The sequence below is a fragment of the Oryctolagus cuniculus genome, chromosome 18, assembly GCF_964237555.1.
Source record: "Oryctolagus cuniculus chromosome 18, mOryCun1.1, whole genome shotgun sequence".
Classification (NCBI taxonomy): Eukaryota; Metazoa; Chordata; class Mammalia; order Lagomorpha; family Leporidae; genus Oryctolagus; species Oryctolagus cuniculus.
Window position 1 is genome coordinate 58,859,962 of NC_091449.1, and position 24,187 is coordinate 58,884,148.

At 39.3% G+C, this 24,187-nt stretch overlaps 1 protein-coding gene across 5 annotated transcripts in view; it reads left to right on the forward strand.

Moving 5' to 3' along the window:
• Positions 1 to 24,187, forward strand: part of CNTNAP4 (contactin associated protein family member 4) — a 444,592-nt gene that overhangs the window by 373,824 nt on the left and 46,581 nt on the right. For all 5 annotated transcript variants that reach the window (XM_070062760.1, XM_051847278.2, XM_070062759.1 and 2 more), the window contains 2 exons: positions 1,057 to 1,213; positions 4,326 to 4,453. In XM_070062760.1, the coding sequence (XP_069918861.1) occupies positions 1,057 to 1,213; positions 4,326 to 4,453 (285 nt within the window). The remainder of the gene's footprint in view (positions 1 to 1,056; positions 1,214 to 4,325; positions 4,454 to 24,187) is intronic.

Sequence of the window (24,187 nt, forward strand, 5' to 3'; positions counted from 1 at the left end):
TTATTAGCGTCAGCAAAAGGGCTACATAATAGTAAGTTCAAATGAGAAGTGACATTTGGAAAGAAGAGAAAATTAGTGAAAATCCTAGATTCTCAGTGGGGCTGATGGTGACAAAGATTTGAAAGGCAACAGAAAAATGATCAAGTACCTTTGAGGAGCTGAATGACTTGGTGTCACTTGCATTGTTTTTCAAGCCTTGATCCCTCAAGGACCATGATTTTCTCTCTTTTCTGTGTCCTCACCCCCAAGACAGATCGTCTGGGTGCCTTATCCCGCTCTCTAAAAGCTTTGCCTAAGCGTCGTGGCTGCTCTCTGCTCCAGTTTCTTGGCATCCTGTTTAGTCGCACTCTGTGAAGTAGCTGGTTGCTGCACATTTACTTTGGAAAGACATGCATTTGGCTAAAGCAAAGTTTATTTTTCCTTGAGTGAAATATTTGCTCCAGGCATAAAGATTTTTCAGTGTTATTTCTGTATTCTCCAAATAAATGGCCAATATATTAAATGGAAGAGAAAATTCAGACTTCCAAATAAATCTTAAACTATGACAAGGGAATGCCATATCATGCTAAATGTCTAATATCAGCTAGTATATTTGTAGCTAATAAACACATTAAAATAAATCACTGACATTACATAATATTTCATGTTTTAATGAGCGTTTTAGGATTCCAAATCATTTTTGCTTTGTTGTGCTAATTAATGAGGTGTATATTTTGATGCCGACTTGTTTTCAAAATTATTTCCAAGACATTGTCTATATGAACTACTACAATGCCTTCTTTTACTATCATGCTTAAATTAAATAGTAGGTGCAAATTTCTTTTCTACTTTAAGAAAAATATGTCAATCACATAAGCTGAAATAATAATTTCTTTAGAAAAAGATTTCTTAAAGAAATGTCATCAGTTCTAGTTTAGCATATCATTATATCAAATCAGCCTTGCTCTCCTTTCTTCTTTTATTCTTTTTAGTGATTTAGGAAGAAAAGAAATTGTCCTGGAGTGGAAGGCATTGAAGTTTCTGGCAGCTGTCACACTTCTCACCCTTGTCTTTCAGGTGGAGTCCCTCTGAGCTGGTGGGTCGGTAGAACCAATGAAACACACACGTACTGGGGAGGTTCTGCGCCTGATGTTCACAAATGCACCTGTGGTTTAGAGGGAACCTGCATCGATTCTCAGTATCACTGCAATTGTGACGCTGACCGCAATGAATGGTGATTCTCCTGTGATTTCTTAAATTAAGGAAGCAAAGTGATATAAAGGCAGATGCTGAATAAGTTAGTACAGAGAAAAAACCAGATAAATGCGTATTTTGATAAAATGTAGCATAATCAGTCTAAAGCATTATGATCAATGTCTTTTAAAATTATGTTTCCTTATAATGGACCAAAAGTTACGTAAATTTTATTTTTCTAGTATGATTAAATAGTGGAGTCAATTACATGGGATGTCAATTATCATTAACTTTAAAATTATATATAGTTAGCCATTCTATTATTTTCAAAATATAATCAACAAAACACATTTCCTAAATAATCTGCCTACAGAAACTTTAAACATAGCAACTTAGAAGTTCTCACAATTATTTTAACAAGTTACTCTTTTATTTTTTAAAGGATCATTTTTTTAAAGTGAATATCAGCAACACTTCAGAAACTTAAAAATTGAACTTAAAATATTCTTTTATGCAGAGAAGTCTTATGCATGTGTTCTTCGTCTGTAAACATCTTGTGATACTGTATTTGGGACTAGAGTTGGCATATTTGCTGCTCTTATTATTTGGAAGGTGAAAATAGTTTTAAATATTCATATTCACATTTTAGCATGTCATATGTTTATCTTACATTGCTAAGCATCTGGACTTTTGCAGAATTACTTTTTTAAAGTATTAATATTAATCAGACTATAAATATGATTGGTTTGGTTATAAAAAGTACATTAACTCCAGTGATCAGTCTGCTGTTAAAGGAGTTCACATTTCTCCTTGTGATATCTCATGTATTTACTTGAAAAAACATCAAGATGATGTCATACGTTTGTTTTATATTATATATATACATATATAAACTTTGAATACTATAAGATACAATGTCTTTTGGAGTCAGTATGGAGTCATGATTGAAATTTTAGTGTGACATTCTGGGTATAAAGAATATTGTCTCTCTTGCTCTAATTTTACAATTTCGATTCCCTTTGGTAGGCACCATTTTTTTTCCTTACTAATCTCACAAAAATGCCTATGTGGTAATATTGTATTTTAAACCAAAGAAAATGGCAATAGAAATGCAAATTAGGACAGACATTGTGGAGACCAGTGTGGAGGATCCTCAAAATCTGAAAATAGTTAGAGCAGATGCCCCATGACACAGAAACTCCTCTTCTCAGTATGTAACTGAAGGAAATGAAACCGGCTTATGAAAGAGATGCCTGCACTCCCGTGTTCACTGAAGCACTCTTCACAGTAGCCAACATTAGGAATTCACCTAAGTGTCCATTGCTGTGTGGGGGTTAAAGGAAATGTAGTTTAAATGTACACTGGAGTAGCTGCTGTAAGAAAGAATGAAATCCTGATATTTTCAGCAAAATGTATGGAACTGGAAGTCTCTATGGCCACATACCCTCTCTTATATGTGGAGGTAACAAAGAAATGCTACTTGAACTTAAAATAGTGATTACTAGAGACTTAGAAGGGTAGGGAGATAAAGGATAAAGAGAGGTTTTATAATAGGAAATGGTTAGGTAAAAATAATAAAATGCAGTGTTTTGCAGCATCATGTTGTGCTGGGGGAACTACAATCCACAGTCATGTATTGTATTCTACATGCAGGACTGGAAGAGAGGAGCTGATAGGCTCCAAACACCTAGGAAGGGTAAGGAAATGGGCACGCTAGTTGTATAGTTTGGTTGTTTTTCACTCTGTGATTGTGTTGAAATGTTGCATTGTCTGCTATAAGAATACAAGTATTACATGTTACAAATTAAAATTCAAAAAATAAGGAAAATGTTAGAAATTAGTAGTGCACTTGAAATAAGTTTGCTATAGCTAAGATCAACTAACAAATATATTAAAATTATATTATGTCAGAATAAAAAATGTGAAAGCATATGTCCAAACAAATGAACTCCAATTAAAATAAGAAAAAGCAGTTATCACAGATGCTGGGGCATTGATGTTTGAATTAGCAGACCAATACTTTGAAGCAACTATCATAAATACTTTTGAAGATTTCAAGGTAAAAATAATCACAATGAGTGAACAGAGTACTTTAAGCATAAATAAGAGCTGAATTAAAGAACCACATGTTAATTATAGAATAGAAATGAAAAATTCTAATGGGGATTCTTCCGGGCAGAGGATCACAGCACCAGATAAAAACTCCGATCTTCAAGAAAGAATTCAAGAGCACTGCATATTGTAAAGATGTTGGTAAATATAGAAACCAGTTTTTATGTTCTCTTAATTTAAAATTGTCACATTTACTGCTTAATTGTATTGTGACATTTATAGCAAATGAATTTAAAATATATCACAACAGTAGCATGAAGAACAAGTATGTGAGTGTGCGTGCATGGGATATTAAATGAGTTATCCTGTAGCAGCTACTGACATTTAATATTGTTATACAACATAAAAAATAAGTACACTGTGATAAACTAAGGATGTGTTTTTAATACACAGACCAACCATTAAAATATGGTGCACAGTACATTAAAGAAATATTAACCATTTGAAGAGGCAACTATATTCACCCTGATTGGACCAATGCATACATGTAATGAAACATCATGTAGTACCCCATAAATATGTACATTTTTATACACCTATTAACATTTAAAAATGTTAAAAAGATAAATTTCTAAACAGCGAGTAGCTAAAATAAAATTGAATTTAAACAATGGAGTAAGCCAAGAGGAGATGGCGTAAGAGGAGAAAAATATGAAAAATCAAATGGGGAAAAATATAATAAGAAAAAAAAAAGCAAAATGATGGAGCTAAAAATGCAATATCAGTCATTTTGCTAAATGTTGATGGATTAAGCATTGCAGTCAAAAGGAAGGAAATGGCTGACTGAATTTAAAAATCCTCAACTATATTCTAATTTTAACATGAGCTATGACTCATCTTCTAGACTTTAGCATCTACAAGAGACATGAAAATGTTGCCATCTTTTCATTTGCCCAGATGAGCAAGTAGAACTCTACCCTTTCACGTCTACCGATTTTGTTCCAATAGCCTGCTTTTGAAATGCCATAACAGTTATTATGTGTTTTATGATTGTTGATTAGAATGATTTTTAGACTTTTGCTGTTGCTTCCGTTTTTTAGGACCAATGACACCGGATTCCTTTCTTACAAAGAACACCTGCCCGTAACTAGGATTGTGGTCACAGACACAAACCGGCCACATTCAGAAGCTGCTTACAAGCTGGGGCCTCTGCTCTGCCGGGGAGACAGTAAGTGGTCTCAGTGTGCTAGACTCACCTCAGGAAGTCGTGTCCATAGACAGGAAGTGGTCACTGTGCTGTGGACATATCCCTGGGAAACCATCTCACCGGACAGGAAGTGGTGAGAGTGTGCTGTGGTGTGACTGTGACTCTCAGGGTATTCAGCATCAAGTTCCCATCAGGCATAACTGATCAGAGTCCTATTGTGAAAACTCATAGGTAAGGTCTGAACTATTCTTTTAGTCAGTCAACAAACGAGTGTTTGCATGAAGTGCAAAGCCTGTGATAGATCCCATGATGGCAAACCTGTTAAGATTCTGAGAGAAGGAAACCACTGGATATCTCAGTTTGATACATTAAATACGTTCCAGGGTTCCTCAGTTTCCATCGTCATTCACATAGCAAAGCCTGAATACTACAAAAAATCATTAAGGAGTCACATGAATCTCCTACTGTTAGAACTGGGGTGAAATTAGCGCATCAATGACATCAAATGTTGATTGAACCAAGCATATTTCAACTTGTAATCTCATTTTTTCTCAGTTTGCTTGGATGTTTATTTGTGTTTTATACTAATGGGACTTACTGCTTTGTATGTTAAGTATATTAACACTCTAAACTAGACTTTTAAAATTCAGATATAATTCCATAATATACAAAGGTATATAAATATATACATGCTATGTGTGTGCGTGTGTGCTTTCATTGAGGAGTGAAATGAGCATATGTATGCATTCACAGATTGCTAACCTTTCTGAAATTAGTTCTGTTAGATGCAGCTGTATTCATTATGCACACTTTTCATATTGCTAAAAGTTAACATGGAAATGGAAATAGAAGAAATATTTGTTTACGTTAAAAGCATTCCCTGAAATAAAATTTTATCCCACAGTCTCCACAGAAGAAAAAGAAGTCTGGTAATTCAGTGGATTTAGAAAGATACATAGCAGAAATTGCTTGGTTAAAAAGCAAAGATGGTACTGCCTATAAACAATCATACACTTTGTAAAAAACCGTCTCCCATTAATAGCCAGCATCCCTGATGTGTATCTTCTCTACTCCCTCTTCTGCCCGTAAGCCTTCCATAACTGCATGAAGATGACATAGAATGCTTCATGGAGAGGAAAAAGAAGTGCAGAGAAGAGGTTGTAAGTTAAGATGCATCCCGAGGGGTGTGATGGATTTTCATGGCTCTGGAGAAGCTCTGTGCATCTCGTGCACCTTGTAGTGCCTGTTCTGAGTTTAACCCTGCAGAGACCCAGGCTACCTTCCCTTGTCCTCAGTTTCTCACAATTCTTGGGAATTCATCTTCTCTGACTGGAGTCACTACGACTCTTTTCCTTATGGGATTCTCTCTCCAAGACTTCCCGCCCTCATATTAAGCACACTGTCATTTCACTTGGCCCAGTGACTCTCTGCCAAGCAACCATGGCCGCTCCCCACATGTGGCCTGGAGACGAGGTGTGGAGATGCTTTTGGTTTTCACAGTTGTGGAGAGCAGGCTGCTCCTTGCCTCCCAGGGGAGAAGCCATGGCTGCTGCTGCACCTCCTGCAGTGCCTGAGATAGCCTTCTACCATGAAGGAGAAACTGACCCAGTGTGTCGGTAGTGCTGCCCTTGGGAGCCTGTAACATTGACCTCTTCTGATCATGGGCATTCAGAGGAAGGCAACACTGGCAGTAAGAATTTTCAAAGACTGTCCATTATTTAGAGAGCTGCTAATTAACCTCTGACTTCTTAACTGAACAGCAATGGAGAAGTTGCCTTCTTGTCTCCTGCATCTACTTTTTAAGTTGGGTTCCTCTACACAAGAGGCCATAAAGGCTCTTTTCTGCATGGAGGGCTCTTTTTTTTCAGTCGGAACATCCATGGCTTTGGAACAACGAATGCTCCCTCTCTATGAATGGGAAATGTGTACCCTCTAAGCTGGGCAATCTGTATCCTTGACACACTGTCATTGTTTTCCCCGACTGGTGTGTACTGGCAAGATTCAGGGCATATGGGAACAGGTTCATGCACAGTGGACCTTAGAAGCCGAGAAAAGTTACTTAGACATCATCCTGCAACATCAAGACTGGATATTCAATAATTTAAGGCTGAGAAATAACTCGCATGCTTCAACTGAGAGCCTGAAGATCAATTACAAACCTAAAGACCAATAGGGTGACCTTTGTGATAAGACAAAGAAAAATGAAGAATGCTTGGACTGGGCAATGGTTGGTGCAGGACTTAGAGAAAGGGCTTGGTTAAAGAGGTAAATTCAATGCAAGTTAGAAAGAAGGTTAAGAATGGTCATGTTTTTTGAATAAAACTGTTGATGCTATCCATGGAGACAAGAGATTGAGACATTTTTTGGACAGAAAAATGCAAAGATGAGAAAAAATATTTTAAATGTTATCACACAAACTAGAAATGTAGGAAAATTTCTCTCTAGCCACATTTTTCAGGGGCAGAGGAGAGAGGCTTTGGAAAAACAGCAGGACCAATAAAAAACTAATATGAGACCTGGTGAGCTTATCTATAGTTAATTGATATTGTCTTTCTCCAAATCCTTATATCCATTTTGTTTTTGACATAGATGGATCTGAATTCTGTGTTACTGCTGCTATTTTTGGTGATGTCAGAAGTTGTAGATAACATAGAGGTTTTATCAAAAATCTGAAAGATATGAATGGTAAAGTTGTCTTTCAAAGTTCTATTCCAAACACAAAACTTAGTATATCTCATTACCCATATTTAAGTTTTTTGTGAAACGGAAATAAATCTTATGAATAGGTATGTGTAATGTAGGCAATGGGACTAAAATCTTATGTAGAATAAAAACTAGGCAAATTAAGAAGAAATCTTCCTCAGTGTTTTAAAGGGCATCCATGAAAATGTGATTGCTAATGTGATGAAGAGTAGTCAAAGACTAAACGCTTTTTCTCTGAGATCAGGTTCAAGGCAAGAATATCTGTGCTTAGAACTCCTAGTGAACATAACATTGGTAGTCCTGGCACATGTAAGAAGTCAATTTAATTCACAGAGGTCACAAGGGAACAAAATGTTTCTGTTCAGAAACATGAATAGAGATCAAATGACATACCAAATGACAAAAAAAGTTATAGGACATAAGATAACTATTTAAAAAGTAAATAATACTTCTGTATATTAATGATAAAAACTTGATGTTGCCGTGGATTCGTTCTGAGAGGAGGAGCGTGGTGGGGGCAAGAAGCACGGAGTCACCACACAGACCCCGGGAGTCGGGTGAAAGCGAGCCAGAGGCGAGCAGCCCGCAGACTCGTTTATTTCAGTTCGTACAGCAGCTTAAATAGCCAAGGCAGCCAATCCGGTCAGGGGGTGGTTTATGCCCTAACCAATCACAGCCTGTTGCCAGGCAGGCTCCGTTACCATGTGATTTCCAAAGCCATCCAATCACAGTCTGTTACCAGGCAGGCTCCATTACCAGGTGGGTTTCAGAGCCTTCCCTGAGTAACTGACCCTCGCTTGCCAGTGGCCATCTTGACATGGCCTTTTCATTCCACCACATTTCCCCCTTTTCGTTTATTTTGAGCAACGGGAGGCATGATTCTTGGCCATACCACTGTTGACCCCATTTTCATGTGGTCTCCGTATGCGGCTGAGCATGTCTTAGGTTGGCCCCCAGGGGATCTTACTGTTGTTGACTAACCAGCCCTCAAAATGGGAGACTACAGGAGTGCTTGCTCAGGTGGGGGTTGGAATGAGGAACAATGGTTATCAGGAATGGCATGACTGCACACAGGCTGTGGGCTGTTTGAGTGGCTGACCAGAGCTAGTGGGGTATAAAACAGTAACGGATGTGGCTATGGGCCGTTCCTCAGGGTAGGATGATAGGGCAGGTGCATTTGTTAACAAGGCGGACTCTCAGTCTTGTTTGACTGGTTCTGGTTGGCTGTCAGTTGCAGGCTTGATGTTTCTGGCTGGTACCCAAATGGGCTGTCCCACATTCTCTGGAAAGACACAAGCATATCCTCGGCCCTTGGTTAGCAGAAGCCTTTCTACGGGCGTTGGAATCCAGGGCCTGAATTCTGCGTCTGCTCCTACATTTACAGCAAACGTGCAGGTGGGATGGGGTTTAGTGGCTCCCCTGAGAACCTGGGGTGCCTGGGGACTGCCACAAATGTGGGGATCCTCACTGGGTGCAGATGGGATAACCTCGCATGGGTTATTGCCTTGAGGTCAAATAAGTTCATCCCACGGGTATTTGGGGGGTGGCTGACTAGGCATTGCTGCGTTGTCTGCTGTCACAGCTCTCTCTCCCTAAGCCATCAACTGTTGCCTGTGAGGCAGTGGCCTGGAGTGACAGGCTCTTATCACTCACAGATTCACTATGTTTGGTAATATGTGTGGGTTTCCGAGAGGGGGTTATCTTTCCCATGTTGGAGCACTTAAGAGCAGCGTGCCATGCCAACTCTAGCCAAAGGAAAGACATGCACAGCACTGCTGCCATAACAAAGCAAATTCCTAGCACCTCAGCGGCTGATGGCATTCTGCAGGGGGTTCCCTACATTAGACGAACAGGCAATGGTGTATCAGGTCGTACGTATGTCCTGTGCTTAGTGGGGAACTTCCTTGATTTGTTAGGTCAAGGCTGTATGCCCACATGGTGTCTCCGGAGCATCACCTTTCTCGAGTGAGGGAAGATGACTTGGTTCCGAATTCTGGGATGATCAGTCAGTCCCTTATGTGAATTCGCCGGGAGAACCGAAAGTAAAAGGAGGAGCTGAGAAGCGGTGTATGCTTCTGGGCGGTGTGTGCCTAACCTGGGGTCACTTTGACCAAGGACAGGGACCAGGAAAGAGGCTTGGTGGGGGATTTCTGTGCTCACCCTCACAGAATTGAACAGCACACAGGTCACCACAATAGCTCCCTGGTAAGGTGGACAAAAACCTGGGCCAGGCAGCTGCTTTTATAGGCCTGTGGAATTCTATAACCATAGGGCTCCTTATGAAGCCACAGTGTCTTGGCTTTCCATGCCTGAAGTGTTCTTGTGGGCTTTTCATCCAGACCAGAATGCCTTGAGTGTTGATTCTGAGGTCAGATTGCTACTTAAAGTGATTGTGATTCTATGAGTCTGCTGTGTGGACTACTTCCCATGTTGGGGCATTCACTCCTTTGTAATTTTATTATTATTACCAGACATTTAATCCTATTTATATGATCACTTTAATAGTTAATCCTATCTATATGATCACTTTAACACTTAAAAATGTATTATTACCAACCAGCTTAAGAGGATTTGGGGTCCAATGGCAAGTTTTTAAACTGTACCCTTAGAAGTAAGTCTGTAGGAATGTATGCAGAATGATACAGCTTTACAGTTACAAACTTCATACACTTCATAATTGCAACTTTAAGAACATGATGATTCTTCCTACGGTGCCTGAAGTCCTACCCATACTCCCACCCTTTCTCCTCCCTCTCTTATTCCCACTCTTTTTTTTTTTTTTTTGCCTAGATCTATTTTTAATTGACATTATACACATATGTTTAAGTCTATGTTAAGTAAAGATTTCAAAAAATAGTATGAAAAAAAAGGCCTGTTCCTCAACAGTCAGGACAAGGGCTGTTCAAAGGCATTGCTTCTCAAAGTGTCAATTTCACTTCTATAGATTGTTTTTTAGATGCTCTGTTATCACAGGTTAGGGAGAACATATGGTATTTGTCCCTTTGAGACTGATTTATTTCATTAAGTATGATGTTTTCCAGATTCATCCATTTTGCTGCAAATGACCAGATTTCATTTTTTTTTTACCTGCTATATAGTATTCTATGGTGTGCATATCCTATAGTTTGCTTATCCATTCTTCAGTTGATGGGAACTTGGGTTGATTCCATATCTTAGCTATTGTGAATTGAGCTGCAATAAACAGGGAGGTGGTGATAACTCTTTCATATGCTGGTTTCATTTCCCTTGTGTAAATCCCCAAGAGTGGGTGGCTAGATCAAATGGCACATCTATATTCAGATTTCTTAGGTATCTCCATACTGTCTTCCCTAGTGGCTTTACCAGTTTACATTCCCACCAACAGTTGATTAGGGTACCTTTTTCCCCTACATCCTAGTAAGCATTTATTTTTTGTTGATGTCTGTATGAGAGCCATTCTAACGGGGGTGAGGTGTGGTTTTGATATGAGAGCCATTCTAACTGGGGTGAGGTGTGGTTTTGATATGAGAGCCATTCTAACTGGGATGAGGTGTGGTTTTGATTTCCATTTCCCTGATGGCTAGTGATGGCATTTTTCATGTCTGTTGGCTCTTTGGATTTCTTCTTTTCAAAAATGCCTGTTTAAGTCCTTTGCCCATCTCTTAACTGGGTTATTTGTTTTGTTGTTTTGGAGTTTCTTGATCACGTTGTATATTCTGGTTATTAATCCTTTAATCAGTTGCATAGTTTGCAAATAATTTCTCCCATTCTGTTGGTTGCTTCTTCACTTCCTTGAGTGTTTCTTTCGCAGTGCAGAAGCTTCTCAATTTGATGTAATCCCATTTGTTAATTTTGGCTTTGACTGCCTGTGTCTCTGGGGTCTTTTCCAAGAACTCTTTGCCTGTGTCAATATCTTGCAGGTTTTCTCCAATGTTCTTTAATAATTTGATGGTATTGGGTCATAGATTTGGGTATTTGATCCATTTTGAGTGGATTTTTGTATAAGATGTAAGGTAGGGGTGCTGCTTCACACTTCTGCATGTGGATTCCAATTTTCCAGCACCATTTGTTGAAGAGCCTGTCTTGTTCCAGGGATTGGTTTTAGCTCCTTGGTCAAATATGAGTTGGTTGTAAATGCTCGGATTGATTTCTGGTGTTTCTATTCTGTTCCATTGGTCTATCCATCTGTTTTTGAACCAGTACCAGGCTGCCTTGATTATAACTGCCTCGTCATGTATCTTAAAATCTAGTATTGTGATGCCTCCAGCTTTATTTTTGTTGTATAAAATTGCTTAACTATTTGGAGTCTTCTGTGTTTCATATGAATTTCAGGATCATTTTTTTCTATATCTGAGAAGAATGTCCTTGGTTTTTTTGATTGGTGTCGCATTGATTCTATACATTACTTCTGGAAGTATGAACATTTTGATGATATAGATTCTTCCAAACCATGAACACGGAATTTTTTTCCATTTTTGTATCTTCTATATTATTATTCAATGTTTTATAATTTTCATCATAGAAAGATTTGAAATCCTTGGTTAAATTTATTCCAAGTTATTTGATTTATTTTTGTAGCCATTGTGAATGTGATTGATCTCAGAAGTTATTTCTCAGCCATGCCATTGTGTATACAAAGACTGTTGCTTTTGTATATTGATTTTATATCCTGCTACTTTACCAAACTCTTCCATGAGTTCCAATAATCTCTTAGTGGAGTCTTTTGGATCCCCTATATGTAGAATCATGTCATCTGTGAAGCACATCCTTAAGCATCTTTTACAAGGCTGGATGATTGTGACCAATTTTTTCAATTTCTGCTTGTTATGGAACGTCTTTACTTCACCTTCCTTCATAAATGAGAGCTTTACAGGGTATAGTATTCTGGGTTGACCATTTTTTTTTCTTCTTTAGACTTGGAATATATCTAAGCATTCTCTCCTAGTGTGCAGGGTTTCTGATGAGAATTCTGCTGTCAGTCTAATTGGAGATCCTCTGAAAGTAATCTGACATTTCTCTCATGCACATTTTAGAATCTTTTCTTTATGTTTTACTCTGGGGAGTTTGAATACAATGTGTCATGGTGAAGATCTTTCCTGGTCATGTCTATTAGGAGTTCTATGTGCTTCCTGTACTTGGATGTCTCTTTCTTTCTCCAAATTAGGAAAGTTTTCTGTTATTATTTCACTAAAAAGGCCTTCTAATCCTTTCTTTCTTTCCACGCCTTCAGGAATTCCTAGAACCCATATGTTGGATCATTTGATAGTGTCCTGTAGATTTCCAACAGTGTTTTTTAGTTTCCCAATTTCTTCTTTTATTTGAAGTGACTGTATAATTTCCAGCAATTTTTCTTCTAAATCAGATATTCTTTTTTCTGCCTCACCAATTCTGCTGTTATGGTTTTCCACTGCATTTTTTATTTATTCTATTGAATTCTTCATTTCCAAGATTTCATTTTGATTTCTCTTTAGTCCTCAATTTTGTAGGAGAAATTTTCTTGTGTGTGCAGATTTCATTAGTTCATGCATTTGCTTCTGATTACTTCTAAGTAATCCTACCATAAATTTTTTAAATTCTATTTCTGGAATTTGTTCAGTCTCTTCATCTTCCTGCTCTAGTACTGAAGTGTTCTGTTCTTTTAGGGGCATTATTTGTGTTCCTTCTTCTTGTTTCTTGAGTTGTTGCATTTATTATTCAGCATTTGTGGAAATACTCTTTAGTTTCTTCTTTGTTTTTTCACTGTGTTGACTTTTATCTTTGGACCATGCCTCTGTGGATTAGTGGAGTGTCTACTTTTTCAGTGAATACCTAGAGGCATGTGGTGGGTGTGGCCAGGGAGCTCTGCTCAGTGCTCCAGGATGAAGGTAGTGTCCAAGTGGCACCCAGGTTGGGAGTGGTAAATCTCCTTTTTTTTTTTTTTTTAATCAGAGAGAATGTTTGTTCTGCTCTGTTGGCATAGAGTCAGCTCACTTTCTCTCCTCAAAGGAGACCCAGTGCCTGAGTGCTGGCTCTGCTGGGTATAGTATTTGTCTGTGTTGCCACAAGAAGTGCACAAAAGATCCATGCAGTCCTCAGTGTAAGCAAAGATTCCACAGCAATGTCCTTCACCAGGGAACCAGGGAGCCCCGAGCATGTGGAGCCTCCCACAGTGACTGCCTGAAGTCCCAGCCCTACCCTGAGCTTTCCCTCAAAGCCTCAGTGTTTTCACAGTCCTGGCACACAAGCCTCCCACAGTTATGACCACCCAGCCTCTGTCAGTTCTCCCTGCCAGACTCAGCTATCTCTGCTCAGCTGGTTGCTGGGCCTGTGGCCAGCACAGCAGTTACATATATCCAAAATGGCACCCACTCTCTATTGGCTTGTTACAGGATGCAGTTGCAGGGTGATTGGGGAGAGAGAAACATGCCCCTTACTTTTTTTTCCCTCTAGTTTGGCAGTTACACTACTCCCCACAGGGCTCCTATCTGGAGTCCCTCTAGGCTCTTCTTCCTGTAGCTTTATTTCCAGTATCTTAGGATGCTGCAGCCTCACTAACCAAAGCTGGTGTGGAGGCTGCTGGAGTCCTGAGTTGTGCACATCCACACCCTCCATGTAGGTCCACAGTGTCCCTCTGACTTGTGTGAAGTTTCCTCCCGAACTCTTCTCTGAGACTGTGTGCACACTCTGCTTTTTTTAAACTATCTTCCCCTAGACTAGAGCAGTAAGCTTCCTCCCTACTTTACCATCTTAATCTGATCAACAAGAATTTTTTAGAATAGAAATTGGCAAACGTATTCTAAAATGTTTATAGAAAATAAAACTACAACAGATAAAATATTTGAAAAATAAGGCCGGCACTGCGGCTCACTAGGCTAATCCTCCACCTTGTGGCGCCGGCACACTGGGTTCTAGTCCCGATCGGGGCACCGGATTCTTTCCCGGTTGCCCCTCTTCCAGGCCAGCTCTCTGCTGTGGCCAGGGAGTGCAGTGGAGGATGGCCCAAGTGCTTGTGCCCTGCACCCCATGGGAGACCAGGATAAGTACCTGGCTCCTGCCATCGGATCAGCGTGGTGCACCAGCCGCAGCGTGCCGGCCGCAGTGGCCATTGGAGGGTGAACCAACAGCAAAGGAAGACCTTTCTCTCTGTCTCTTTCTCTCACTGTCCACTCTGCCTGTCAAAAAAGAATATTTGAAAAATAAAAACAAAGTTTGAGACTTATGTTACCTGATATTAAGATTTATTTTAGGGGCCAGTGTTGTGGTGTAGCAGGTAAGGCCTCTACCTTTGATTCCAGCATCCCATATGGGTGCTGGTTGAAGTCCCAGCTTCTCCACTTCTGATCCAGCTCCATGTTAATTCTCCTGGAAAGCAATGAAAGATGGCCCAAATGATTGGATCCTTGTATGCATATGGGAAACCTGGCAGAAGCCCCTGGCTCCTGGCTTTGGACTGGCCCAGTTGTAGCAATTGTGGCCATCTGGGGAGTGAACCAGCAGATGGAAGATGTCTCTTTCTGCCTCTCCCTCCCTCTCTCTCTGTAACTCTGCCTTTCAAATAAATAAATCTTTTAAAAATAAAATAAAATAGACATATTATAAAATCTCAGTATTCCATGTGATATTGGCATCAAAGCAAACAATTAGATTAATGGAATAGAAAATAGGGCCTAGAAATACATGGTTGATTAATTTGACAGAGCTGCCAAGGCAACCCAATGGTTGAAAGGTGGCCCTTTCTAAACAACCATGTTGGAATAATTAGAACCCATTAGGGGAAAAAAAGGAATCTCCACTTAAGCTTCGTCATAGTTGCAAAATTTAAACTCAAGCTTCATAGTGGTTGCAAAATTTAAGATTTATTGTGAGTTTAAATGTAAAACCTCGAACTATGAAATATCTCACAAAATATAGAAGAAAATGGCCTTGGATTGAGCATAAATTTCTCAGATTCAATACTAAAAGCACAATCCATTTAAAAAATAATAAATTAGGTTTCACCAAAATTAAAAACTCCTTTTAGCATGATACTGCTAAGAAAATGAAAAGAAAAATCACTGGGAGAAAATATTTGAAAAATACCTTTTTTTTAAATGCTAAGATCTAGAATATATAAATAACTCATAGTGAAATAATAATAATAATCAAATTAGCAAATGGAAAGATTTGCACATGTATTTTGTCAGAGAAAACATATATTTCACAGAAGCCCATCAAAAAATCTTTAACACCATTAATCATTAAGAGATAACATAAAGAGATACCATAAAAAGATACCAATTATTCAACTGTTAGAATGGCTGAATCTAAAAAAAGTAACAAAAACCTCTCTATACCAAGGGCTGATGAGGCTGGAGGACACATGGACATTTGCAGGACATTCCTGCTGCAAACGTAAAACAGTACATCACTTTGGGAAACAATTTATAGAAAGCTGCTTATATTGTTGAATGCATGCTTACCATATAACACAGCACTTCCTCTCTGAGCATTGTACTCAGGAGAAATGAAAAATCTTTATGCAAATGTTTAAATTGGCTTTAGTCTCCCAAAACTGTAAAGCACCCAGTGTCTACCAACTAGTGAATGCCTATTCATCCTATTTGACTGTGGTTCACTCAATGAATACTATTATGCATATTGATATATTGATATAGGCAACAGTGTGGATGAACCTGTCGCATCATGCCAGCTGAAAATAGTCAGACTCAAATGACTAAGTGCTTTGAATAAGTCCATTTCTAAGATATTCTAGAAAAGTTAAATTCATACAGAAGAAGGATCTCTGTTACAAGGCTTGAAGGTGAGAGGAATTCTACAAAGAGGCACAAGGGAGCTTTTGTCAGATAAACGAAATGTTCTACATTTTGAATGTGATGGTGGTTTTGTGGCTTTATGCATTTGTCAAAATTCCTAGAACTACAGATAAGAATGACTCTGTGTTACTCTGTGCAAATTATCCTTCAATGTACCTGATTAAAAACCAAAAAAGGAAAAGAAAAAAGCAAAAAAGGAAAAGAAAAAAGCAAAGTTCTACTACGAATAGTTATGGTTGCTTATTTTAAATAATTGGGTTATAAAAATCCCAGAAGTAAACTCATAAAATGGTAAAGGTTTCCCTAACATGGGTTTTATCTAATTCTGCAGAACACCTCTGGAATCCTCCTAAATATAATTCTGACTTACACCAATTTCAGATGTAAAGGGGTCGGTGGAAAGAATCAATGGAGTGTATCAGTTAGTAGGAAGCTTGTGAGTAAGACAGCTCGCACACGTACATGCGCTTTCCTGTCTCCCGGGACCGTGGGAACATCCTTATTTTCTATGTGCTATCAGAAGTCTCCTAGACCAGCAATTTCTTTACTTCAGCATGCATCGACTCTCCTGGAGAGATTGTGATAGCCTGGAAGCTGCTGCTTATCCCCAGGGATTCTGATTCAGGGGGTGTGGGAGGAAGGAGCAGTTCTGTCAAGCTTCCAGATGTTGCTGTGGCTGGTGGTGGTGGTCCAGGACTGCTCTGTTCAGCACTGGCCCTGGACAGTGTGCAACATCTGTTACCATCCACGCTGAGGTTAGTACAGAAAACCAGAGAGCTTTTTGTAGTGATTTATGTCAACTGGGCGAGCAGTTTGTGTGTGTTGACCACAATGGTCATAAAAACCAGACAGGGGAGTGGTATTCTCTATGCCTTTGTTTTCCTCCTTCCATTTTTCTAGCTACTTATTTTTATTACATTTTTACATAAACACCAGTTTATGGTGAATTGGGAAGAAGGAAAAGCATGTTCTCTACAGGTAGTTTAAGAGTCATGGCTCCAGCTGAGCTATTGGTTTGGGTCTGAAGTAGACCAGTGATGCAGTGGTAAGGCCCCAGGAGAGCCAACTGTAGTTTTATATCTTCAGGTATGTCCCCATGTGCTAAGGAGAAAGAACAGACCGGCACTGATGACACATAGGACTAAATGTTTTGTTTATTACTGTTTTTTGACATGTGACAGGAAGATACCTAGGAGGACCTTGCACTATTGTATGAGTCTTACAACACGGAGAGGATTCTTGAACAGTGGGAGCGTCTAGCTTCCGTTCTTCACTCACTCTCCTTCGTCTTCATGTCCCCACATTGAATCTTTTCACATTTAGATTAAAATTCTTCCTCCACAAGGCCTTCTATAGATCTCTGCACTCACAAAGTGTTCAACGGACAGGAGGAGTCTTCAATAAATTCATGGAAAATGGACTTAAAACATAAGTTTATTTTTGGTGCAAGAAGATTGCAATCCATGCATAGATTTTTGAATACACAGAGATGTATTTCTCACGCTGACTTTTAATTATTGTTGAACCCTGCCAGAGCGTGGTCCATTGCTCATTTATTCTTGTGGTCCTGGTACTTAGTGCATTGCCTATGACATGAGAGATAATCAACAAAGAGGATGACCCATTATATACAATCAAAGAACTTATAGCTTGCGAATTATTGGGTAGAGACTAGAATAAGTTTTTGATTGTATAAACAGTTAAATGATAAGTAGAAATATACTTTCATTGAAAGCAGTTTATATTATATTGAAAACTGATTTTGATTTTTAAAAACGCAGAGTTAAAAGAGTATTTAGTACCATCTGAGTCATTAATACACCTCAGCTTGTGGTAGAAAAGGTGTTTTCAAATAATGGTATGTTTTCCTTTTCTTTCTTTTTTTTTTTTTTTTTTTTTTTTTGACAGGCAGAGTTAGACAGCAAGAGAGAGAGACAGAGAGAAAAGTCTTCCTTCCATTGGTTCACCCCCCGCCAATGGCCACTATGGCCGATGCGCTGTGCTGCGCTGATCCAAAGCCAGGAGCCAAGTGCCTCCTCCTGGTCTCCCATGTGGGTGCCATCCTCCACTGCCCTCCTGGGCCACAGCAGAGAGCTGGACTGGAAGAGGAGCAACCGGGACAGAACCGGCGCCAGAACTGGGACTAGAACCTGGAGTGCTGATGCCACAGGCGGAGGATTAGCTAGTGAGCCGCGGTGCTGGCCATGGTTTTTCTTAATACGAATCCCACTTGCATTTCATCCTTAATAATACAGATCTTTCATAAAACTTAGATACTTTCTGTTTCTTATAAAAAAATATTTTATAGTACATTTTGTTTTGTTTTTATTTTTCAAAGATTTATTTGTTTGAAAGGCAGAGTTAGAGAGAGAGAGAGAGAGAGAGAGAGATCTTTCAGACACTGGTTAACTCCCCAGATGGCCCCAATGGTCAGGTTTGGACCATGCTAAAACCAGGAGCTTGGAACTCCATCTGGGTCTTCCATATGTGTGACAGGGGCCCAATCTCTTGGGCCATCTTCTGCTGCTCTCCCAGGCATGAAAGCAGGGAGCTGGATACAGAAGTAGAGAAACTGGGATTCGAGCCAGCACCCATATGGGATGCTGGTGTTGCAGGTGTGGGGAGCAACTGGGAGCAACTCGGACTAGACTGTTACTGGAATTAAGACTTATTCTGTGCATCTGCTCTCCCACAATATGGCGCTGGGAGAGGAGGAAACAGCTTCTACACAGCTGCCTCCAGTTCAACCAATAAACAGCAGGACCTGCTCCTGATTGGAGGAGAGCAGCGTACTTGGCGTGTGGGTAGCAGAGTTGGGATTGGTGGAAGAGGACTATAAAGGAGGAGAGAGACGGCATGCACCAGGAACATCTAAAGGGAACACCTGTGCAGCCCCCGAGAGAGCCGGCCGGCGGTGTGCCGCTCCCCCGCGGAAGTGGGGAAAGTGGCAGGGGGAACCGCCCTTCCACGGAGGTGGAAGGGATGGTAGCCAACCTGGGAAGAACCAGCAGCAAACCCGGGGAGGGCCGAGCAGACAAAAGAACAACGCAGGGTCCTGTGTCGTTCCTCCACGAAGAGGGGGAGCGACAGCAGGGGTGTTGGCTTCATTGTTTGCTGTGCAACAACACTGGTTCTTGTTTTATCTTTTTGTTAATTTGGAAAAGCATCCATTAGTAATGAATAACTGATATTTGAAACATTTTATAAATGTGAGGGAACAAAAATTATTTGAAGACATTGAAACACTTCCATTTTGGGACTAGAAACCCATCCTGTTGTGCTGGTTTTGTACGCATGCATGCAAAGCTTGAATCCGTTTTTCTGTTGTTTTAATTTACGATGAGTTTTTAACAGCTTCAATGTGAGTTGTAGATACAATTCTAAGAACGTAATAATATCCCCTTCCTCCCTCCCCTCTCTCCTCCCAGCCTCCTTTCTTTTCCCTTCTTTCTGTCTTTTTTTTAGTTTTTGAGATAACATTTTAAATTTATATTACAATAAAAAATTTAATATTCTACCAAATAAGAAATTTAACAAGTAAAAAGCAAGAAACTCTGGTTTAGTAGGAATATATACAATGGCTATAAACAATAATTGAATGGAAAAAATGACCACTTCACCCATAATACAGTAAATTTAAAGTAATCACAGATCATTAAAACTATAGTAGTGTAACATTCTTAACCACTGATTGGACAAAGGCATAAAGCAAAGTTTTAGAAAACTATGTTTGTGCCATACTGATACACACAGACATTTCTTTCTTTTCTTACTTAAATTTAACTCTCACACGTAAAGGAGAACATAGGGTATTCGTCTTTCTGGGTCTGGCTTATTTCACTCAACATGTGGTCCTATGAGTGACTTAATCGTTACACTTTCATAAATATTGCGTACCTACCTTGAATTAATTGTTGTAAGTATTAAATACTAGTGACCTACTGATATATTGCATATTTTTCAAGCCAGAGAGAAATGACAAAGAAAATAATATAAAAATCACCAAGAATCCTGAGTCAGAGATATTGATGGATACCCGGTGAGTTTCATTCCAGGTATTCTACATATCTCTAAAGCAGAGTTCCCTAGCTTTGCCACTCTTGGCCTCATGTGTCAATAATTCTTTGCTGCAGTTGGGGGCTTTCCTATGTGTCAGAAGAATCAAGAAGCATTATGGGATTTACCCAATAGACACCAGTAACCCTTTCCTCTAATTACAACAACCAAACTTGTCTCCAAATGTTGTCTAAGTTGAAGGGCTTCAGAAAGTTCGTAGAAATGTAATGAGAAGGTAGTATGAAACTTCCATGCACTTTTCAGAGCCCTCTTATATTTCTGGGGTACAGAATTGCTCCAGTTTGAGAACATCACTGCTGTGGACAGTAGAATAGAAAAAAGAGATTTAGAAATGAATCTGTAAATCTTTATTAATTAAAATTGATATAGAATAAAAAACCGAAGTAAAGCCATTGGAGTTGCTTTATATTATTTCTGTATCTAACAAATATATTTTCAACTTGTATGATCCTGCTAAATATAAAAAAGAAGTCATGAAAATTTTAAGATTACAGAGCCGCTGAATTTTATGCTAAAAATTTAAATTTCTATGGTGATAAATGAGATGATTAGCATTTGTTTGTTCTCTTTTCTGTCCTCTCAATTTTTACTTTTGATGATTTTGTTCATATAGTTGTTGATTTTTAAATGCAGGCTACTAGTTCAGTTATTGGTGATCGCATTCTTGAATGTTTTTAGTTTTGATTTGTTCTTGTTTTTGTTGTCAGGTAGTTAATGTTTTCCAATATTTTCCCCTCTAGAACCACCCATGAGTGTGTAGTTTCCTAGGTTTGCAGGTGCTTGAGAAACCTGGTCGCTTTAGGATTTCCAAACAAATGTGGTTGCTTTACCTGTGTACTGGTTTTGGTGTTGAATAACAGCTTTATTAAGGTAGAATTCACAGGCCTTACAGTGAACTCTCTCAAATTGTATAGCTTAATGTGATTGTAGTAAACTTCTTCATTTTACTGCATTTGCAATCATTTTCATAACCCCCAGTACAAATCTTGCCCCATGGATCAGGTGCTCTCCCGTTCCCCACCCCCACTCCAGCTATGGATGACCACCAGCTACTCCTCCAGCTCTGCAGGTCTGCTTATTCTGGAGATTTCACAGAGACAGAGCATACCATATGTGGTCTCTCATGGTTGGTTCCTTTCACCTGGCCTCGTATTGCCAAGGTTCTTGCATGATGACGCATATATAAATATGTCAATCTTCTCTATAAATGAATAACTCTATTATATTGGTACACTGCAGTTGATGGATGTTTGGGCTGCTTTCACTTTTGATTGAGACTGCTATGCACACCCTGGTGTGTGTGTGTGTGTGTCTTTGTGTGTGTGTGTGTCTGTCTGTCTGTGTGTGTGAGGGGGCAGGGGCAGAGGTTTTCACTTCTCTGGAGTGCATGCCCAGGGGTGGACTTTTGGGGTTGTGCAGGAACCCCATGTTTTACCTCTTTAGGGACGACTGACATTCTTGGGTCCCGCTCTGTGACCTTTGCCAGTTTGCACATTTTGTCCTGTTCTCGTCTTCGCTGAGGGACTCCATCACCTGATCTTCCACAGCTTTTCTAGCTGTCCTTGTGGCTGGTGATGGGGCATAATGAAGTTGTTTTGGTTTTGAATTTCTTTCCCCCAAAAGGGCTCTTTCAGCTTTCACTCAGAGTTCTTGCGCACTGAGCAGGCTGCCTGTTGCTTTTCAACACTTGGAAAATAAACAAGGCTGGAAACATTTTCTTTACCTCTGAGATTCAGGGGGAGTGCTCCTTTATCTTTGGGTATTGAATGTTGTAAAAAAAAATTGCTTTCTACACCTTTGGGTGACTTGCTGTTGCTTAGTACTTGAAGGAATAATTATCCTTAAAGGCCCATAGTTAAATAAGGATGTATTTGAGGGTTGTGCTTTGAGCATTAATTTTTCCTGGAATAGGTGTAATATGGTAAGAAGTGTGTATGCATTTTATAAGATGTTAAAAGAGTTGTTGTAACCATGATCTAAATGTCTGTTCTCAGTACATTTATGTGAGCAAGGCAGTATGCTTAACTTTGAATGTTTCAATCTACTTTATTTAGTGCATTTCTTTTCTGTTAATTTGTTGTATTGAAATTTAGTGTTTTGTCAAAGTGCTCCTAAAACCCACAGAGTTAGAGAAGATTGTTCTAAGTTTCTTGTTCTGAGAAATTATCGAGTCACTAAAATTAGTTTCTTCATTTTCCAACATTGACTAGTACAGCTGTTTGAGAAATCACAGATGCCTAGCATGCATTAAATAATCAAAGGTGCAGGTAGGCAGTAAATAACTACAGAAATTAGACTCTTACTCTGAAAGAAGTTATTGATCAGTGATTTGGTTCTTTTCTTTTCCATTTGACAGTGTTTTCTTCTATTTGGCTGACTACATATGAACTACTTAAAGGAAGTGAGAATCAATTGCATTTCAACAGATAATAAGATAATACAGATAGCACAGTTCCGTGAGCTCTCCCATGCCTGATGATCCTCCACTGTTAGGAATTCTTTTATTTACTTTATGTTTTGTTTCATCTCACTGGGCTTCCTTTCTTTAATTTCCTAAGGTTATTCGCCTTCTTATCTCCTCTTCTTCTCTCCTCTCCTTCACTGTTTTAATTCTGCCCACTGACTTAACAAAAAAATATGAGTAGACTTATTGGGATAAATATAATATAATCAAGTTGGAATTACTCCAACCTTTCTTTCTTCCTTTTTTTTTTTTAATTAAAAAATGAGTTTGTTTATTGGAAAGACCAAATGACAGAGAAGGAGAGACAGAGATCTTCCGTCTGCTGGTTCATGTCCCCAAATGCCCCCATGCAAAACTGGGATTAGGCCAGGCTGAGGCCAGGAACCAAGAACTCCAGCCAAGTCTCCCAAATGGGTGACAGGGACTGAAACATTTTGGCCATCATCTGCTACCTTTCAGGAATATGAGCAGGAAGCTGGGTCAGAACTGTGACAAAATAGAGTTGAAGGAGGAGTGAGTCAGTTTAAAAAGGATGGTCATTAATGACTCCCTAGGAAAGTGGTATTTCTAGAAAGATCTAAATGAAATCAAACAGCAAGCTATGTTTATACCCTTGAAACCATAAAAGAAACGCCAGAAAAACACACAGAGATGGACAGTAACTAGTATGTTCATGGAATAGCCAAATGATCAAAGTGTTTGGAGTAGAGTGAAGAGGCAGAGAATGGTAGACCTCAGAGAGGAACCTACCAGGCAGATCATGGAAGGTTTTGCAAAGTCATTATCTGTTCATCTGATTGTGATTGGAGAATATTAGAGAGTTTTGAGTAGAGAACTGGTGTGATACAGCTTGTATTTGAGTGAGATTGAGAAGGATAAGGCCAAAGCAAGAACATTTGTGAGAGCAAATAACCAGCCCAGCTGAAAGATGATGGTGGTTGGACCGTGGGTGCAAGGGTAAGAATTGTGGAATGGGTGTAGCTTAAAAGGAGAACAAACAAGATATACTGATGAATTTATGTTGGCTGCAAAAGGAAGAGTTGAGAAAGACACTGAGATGTTTGGTCCAAGAATCAAGTGAAGGGGTAGAAATGGCATTGATTCGGATGGGCTCAAGGACTTGCAAGGGGGTAAAGGGAGGTCGGTTTCTGTGCGTATTCAGGTAGAAGTGCAGTTCCACGTTTGGGTAGAGATGTGGAGTTGTCAGGGTGAAGGGCCAGGCTTCAGATGTATAGTGAAGTAGTTACATTTAAAGCAACAAGACAGACCAGGAGTTATTGTGGATGGAGAAGTCTATCAATGGGGCTCTGAGGCATTCCAACGCTGTAAGGCTGAGGAGGTGAGGACAAGGAAGGAGACAGAGAATTATACCACGGATAAGGAAGGCAGAAAGTGTGGCTGTCTTGGGCAAAAGTGAAAATAGGTATTTCTAGGAGAAGAGAACAATCAACTCTAGATGTAACAGGAAGCCATTATACTTGGTGAAATAACCCATGCCTAAGAAGACAAATATATGTCTTTCCTGATCTGTGCTAACAGAGTACAAAAATGTATATGAGAGAAATTGACATTTTGAGATTTGATTATTGTTTATAGCCCTTGTCACTGGATTTTTTTTCTTCTTTTTTTCTTTGTTGAATTTTTTACTTAGTGGAGGGTTAATCTTATGATTATAAAATAAACTGAAAGTGTGTCATTGTAAAAAAAGAAAGAAGAAAAAGGAAGGAGGAGGTAGGCTAG